Source organism: Panulirus ornatus, chromosome 1, assembly GCF_036320965.1.
Source record: "Panulirus ornatus isolate Po-2019 chromosome 1, ASM3632096v1, whole genome shotgun sequence".
In the NCBI taxonomy this organism is placed as follows: Eukaryota; Metazoa; Arthropoda; class Malacostraca; order Decapoda; family Palinuridae; genus Panulirus; species Panulirus ornatus.
In genome coordinates, this window is record NC_092224.1 from 328,988 (window position 1) to 333,547 (window position 4,560).

Consider the following 4,560-nt stretch of genomic DNA (forward strand, 5'->3'; position numbering starts at 1 on the left):
TTCACTTTCAAATGACCCATCACTATAACCCGGTCTCTTGCATCAAAACTGCTGACACACTCACTCATTTGATCCCAAAACGCTTACCTCTCAAGATCTTTCTTCTCATGCCCAGGTGCATAAGCACTAATAATCACGCATCTCCCGCCATCCAGTGTCATTTTTACCCATATCGGTCTAGAACTCACTTCCTTATACTCTTTCATACACTGCCACAACTCCCGCTTCAGTAGAAGTGCTACTTCTTCCTTAGCTCTCGTCCTCTCACCAACCCCTGACTTTACTCCCAAGACGTTTCCAAACCATGCCTCCCCTTTACCCTTGAGCTTTGTTTCACTCGGAACCAGAACATCCAGGTTTCTTTCCCCAAACATACTACCTATCTCTCCTTTCTTCTCATCTTGGTTACATCCACACACATTCAGACACTCCAATCTGAGCCTTCGAGGAGATGAGCACTCCTTGCTTGGCTCTTTGTTTTGTTTCCTCTTTTAGACATTGAAATACAAGAAGGGTGTGTGTGGGGGGGGGGGGTTGTCCAGCTCCCCTCCCCCCTTAGTTACCCTCTACAACATGCAGGGATTTACGGAGGTAGAATTGATTCTGCCCTACCCCAGGGATACATATATATTTACGAAATAAACTGCACAATGTTGCAGAGACAAGAAATTCCCTTGAAAAAGTTTGGAGTGATGGAGTACAATACAGACTACCTCAGTTAGTCACGCCAGACACTACAGAAAGATCACTAAACAACTTCCTCAGCCAGCGTTCCTTGGAACTCATCATCAACTCGGCGACGTCACCAGGCATTTCCTCCATTAAGTGGGTCCTACAGGGTTGTGTCTCAGTACATACACAGCTGACTTACCTCCTCCACTTGAGAACATGTGTAAGGTCATCTTTTATGCCAATGACGTCACTCATAGTTTCATACAATTTCGTCTCACAACACACACTTATAGTAAAGACACAAGTTTCCATGATAAATCAAACTTGAAAAAAATGAAAGTAAAAACAGACGTATACATCTTCATCATATTGGCGCTGGGAAGAATGATACAACAGGACATTACTATAGCAGGAAACAAGACAATCCATCACAAGATCTGCAGAACCCTGGGTCACACACACTAACATTAAGAGGTTTGATTATATCAACAAGAGAACCACCCACGGATAAACGGCCCTGACCTGCTTGTATCAACTCAGGCACTTTCCAGAGAGCCCAAAGTTACATCAAGCGAAAATTCATGATCATACGTATCCCCCCCCCCCCCCCCCCCCCCCACACACACACACACACACACACACACACACACACACACACACACACATCCCGCCTCCAAGTCACTCACACTAAGGCTACAGAGGAAACAAATTATGGTTTTATGATGAGTCGCAAACGAAAGGTACATCTCCACAGGCAACACCGAAGGACAACATGAACGACAAACATTAAACCAATTGGAACGTACTTAAGACAAGGAGGGAATTGGCCAAAGGTTTTAAGAAAACGTTGATACAAACTACAGACACATACCAGACCTGGAGAGTAGTACAAACATGGCACACCCTTGGTTCTCACGGAGCCTCAGGGCACACAGAAAATCCCTATCCAGTCATCGATGTACTCAGTGAACAATACTTAGCTCAGCTGAGCTACTTTTCCTTCCTTTAACAAGAAACAAAATCATTGCATACACTCGTCCTTCAGTCTTCCAGTATGATCAGGTACGGCACCAAAACAGGTTTTCAAAATATTTTCTTCACACTTCACAAACCGATACTTACACCTAAATATTCTCTATCTTTGTCCTCCACTTCAAAACTTACCATCCCGTGTCCATACCCTTCCCTTTCCTCTCTAACTATCCTATTGAAGAAAAAAAGGAATCCATGCGGGTCTTGCCTCGGGCAGGGGCCTTTGCATACGTCAGTCATACTAACCACCAACAGACCACGGAGTCATGTGATGGTGGTGGTCTACATCATGAGTCAGGTGGTTCATGGTTTGCTCGACATCACCGAGAATGGAAAACGTGAAGACCTTAATCCTCCACTCTATCTGTTACCTCCCACTCATCATCGTCTTTTGTCACCTCGACATCATTCATTTTTCAGTTATCTTGTATTTCTCGTAGACATCATATCTCCTACTCATCAGTCTTATCTTCAGAATTCCCCTTGTCGATATATTGCTCATAAATCTCTCGCTGTCTAACAGAGAGCGGAACACGGAAGAGACCCCAGCAGTGAAGGCTAGCTACAGAAACAGACACATCGTTAGAGACGGGGCGACAGAAGCATGGCGCTCAACGGCACTGACCTGCGTGTGGCGGCGGGGGTGTGGGTGCCATGGGTGGTGCTGAAGCAGGACCAGCAGGGATTCCTGACTGCTACAGGCGTCCTCATCGATCTGGTCAACATCCTGGCCGCTAAACTGAACTTCACGTGAGACTTGTTGTAGATCACTTCCCCAGACACTGTCTCCAGAGAGAGAGAGAGAGAGAGAGAGATTAACGTGATATGTAGATAAACTGATAACCAGGTATATATATATATATATATATATATATATATATATATATATATATATATATATATATATATTTTTTTTTTTTTTTTTTTTTTTGCTTTGTCGCTGTCTCCCGCGTTTGCGAGGTAGCGCAAGGAAACAGACGAAAGAAATGGCCCAACCCACCCCCATACACATGTATATACATACGTCCACACTCGCAAATATACATACCTACACAGCTTTCCATGGTTTACCCCAGACGCTTCACATGCCCTGATTCAATCCACTGACAGCACATCAACCCCGGTATACCACATCGATCCAATTCACTCTATTCCTTGCCCTCCTTTCACCCTCCTGCATGTTCAGGCCCCGATCACACAAAATCTTTTTCACTCCATCTTTCCACCTCCAATTTGGTCTCCCTCTTCTCCTCGTTCCCTCCACCTCCGACACATATATCCTCTTGGTCAATCTTTCCTCACTCATTCTCTCCATGTGCCCAAACCCTTTCAAAACACCCTCTTCTGCTCTTATAACCACGCTCTTTTTATTTCCACACATCTCTCTTACCCTTACGTTACTTACTCGATCAAACCACCTCACACCACACATTGTCCTCAAACATCTCATTTCCAGCACATCCATCCTCCTGCGCACAACTCTATCCATAGCCCACGCCTCGCAACCATACAACATTGTTGGAACCACTATTCCTTCAAACATACCCATTTTTGCTTTCCGAGATAATGTTCTCGACTTCCACACATTCTTCAAGGCTCCCAGAATTTTCGCCCCCTCCCCCACCCTATGATCCACTTCCGCTTCCACGGTTCCATCCGCTGCCAGATCCACTCCCAGATATCTAAAACACTTCACTTCCTCCAGTTTTTCTCCATTCAAACTCACCTCCCAATTGACTTGACCCTCAACCCTACTGTACCTAATAACCTTGCTCTTATTCACATTTACTCTTAACTTTCTTCTTTCACACACTTTACCAAACTCAGTCACCAGCTTCTGCAGTTTCTCACATGAATCAGCCACCAGCGCAGTATCATCAGCGAACAACAACTGACTCACTTCCCAAGCTCTCTCATCCACAACAGACTTCATACTTGCCCCTCTTTCCAAAACTCTTGCATTCACCTCCCTAACAACCCCATCCATAAACAAATTAAACAACCATGGAGACATCACACACCCCTGCCGCAAACCTACATTCACTGAGAACCAATCACTTTCCTCTCTTCCTACACGTACACATGCCTTACATCCTCGATAAAAACTTTTCACTGCTTCTAACAACTTGCCTCCCACACCATATATTCTTAATACCTTCCACAGAGCATCTCTATCAACTCTGTCATATGCCTTCTCCAGATCCATAAATGCTACATACAAATCCATTTGCTTTTCTAAGTATTTCTCACATACATTCTTCAAAGCAAACACCTGATCCACACATCCTCTACCACTTCTGAAACCACACTGCTCTTCCCCAATCTGATGCTCTGTACATGCCTTCACCCTCTCAATCAATACCCTCCTATATAATTTACCAGGAATACTCAATAAACTTATACCTCTGTAATTTGAGCACTCACTCTTATCCCCTTTGCCTTTGTACAATGGCACTATGCACGCATTCCGCCAATCCTCAGGCACCTCACCGTGAGTCATACATACATTAAATAACCTTACCAACCAGTCAACAATACAGTCACCCCCTTTTTTAATAAATTCCACTGCAATACCATCCAAACCTGCTGCCTTGCCGGCTTTCATCTTCCGCAAAGCCTTTACTACCTCTTCTCTGTTTACCAAATCATTTTCCCTAACCCTCTCACTTTGCACACCACCTCGACCAAAACACCCTATATCTGCCACTCTATCATCAAACACATTTAACAAACCTTCAAAATACTCACTCCATCTCCTTCTCACATCACCACTACTTGTTATCATCTCCCCACTTGCGCCCTTCACTGAAGTTCCCATTTGCTCCCTTGTCTTACGCACTTTATTTACCTCCTTCC

At 44.4% G+C, this 4,560-nt stretch overlaps 1 protein-coding gene across 1 annotated transcript in view; it reads left to right on the forward strand.

The window, feature by feature from the left end:
• Nucleotides 1-2,308: 2,308 nt before the first annotated feature.
• The window catches only part of LOC139753156 (probable glutamate receptor), a 51,509-nt gene continuing 49,257 nt past the window's right edge, over nt 2,309-4,560 (forward strand). The window contains exon 1 of the mRNA XM_071669366.1: nt 2,309-2,454. Coding sequence (XP_071525467.1) covers nt 2,309-2,454 — 146 coding nt within the window. The remainder of the gene's footprint in view (nt 2,455-4,560) is intronic.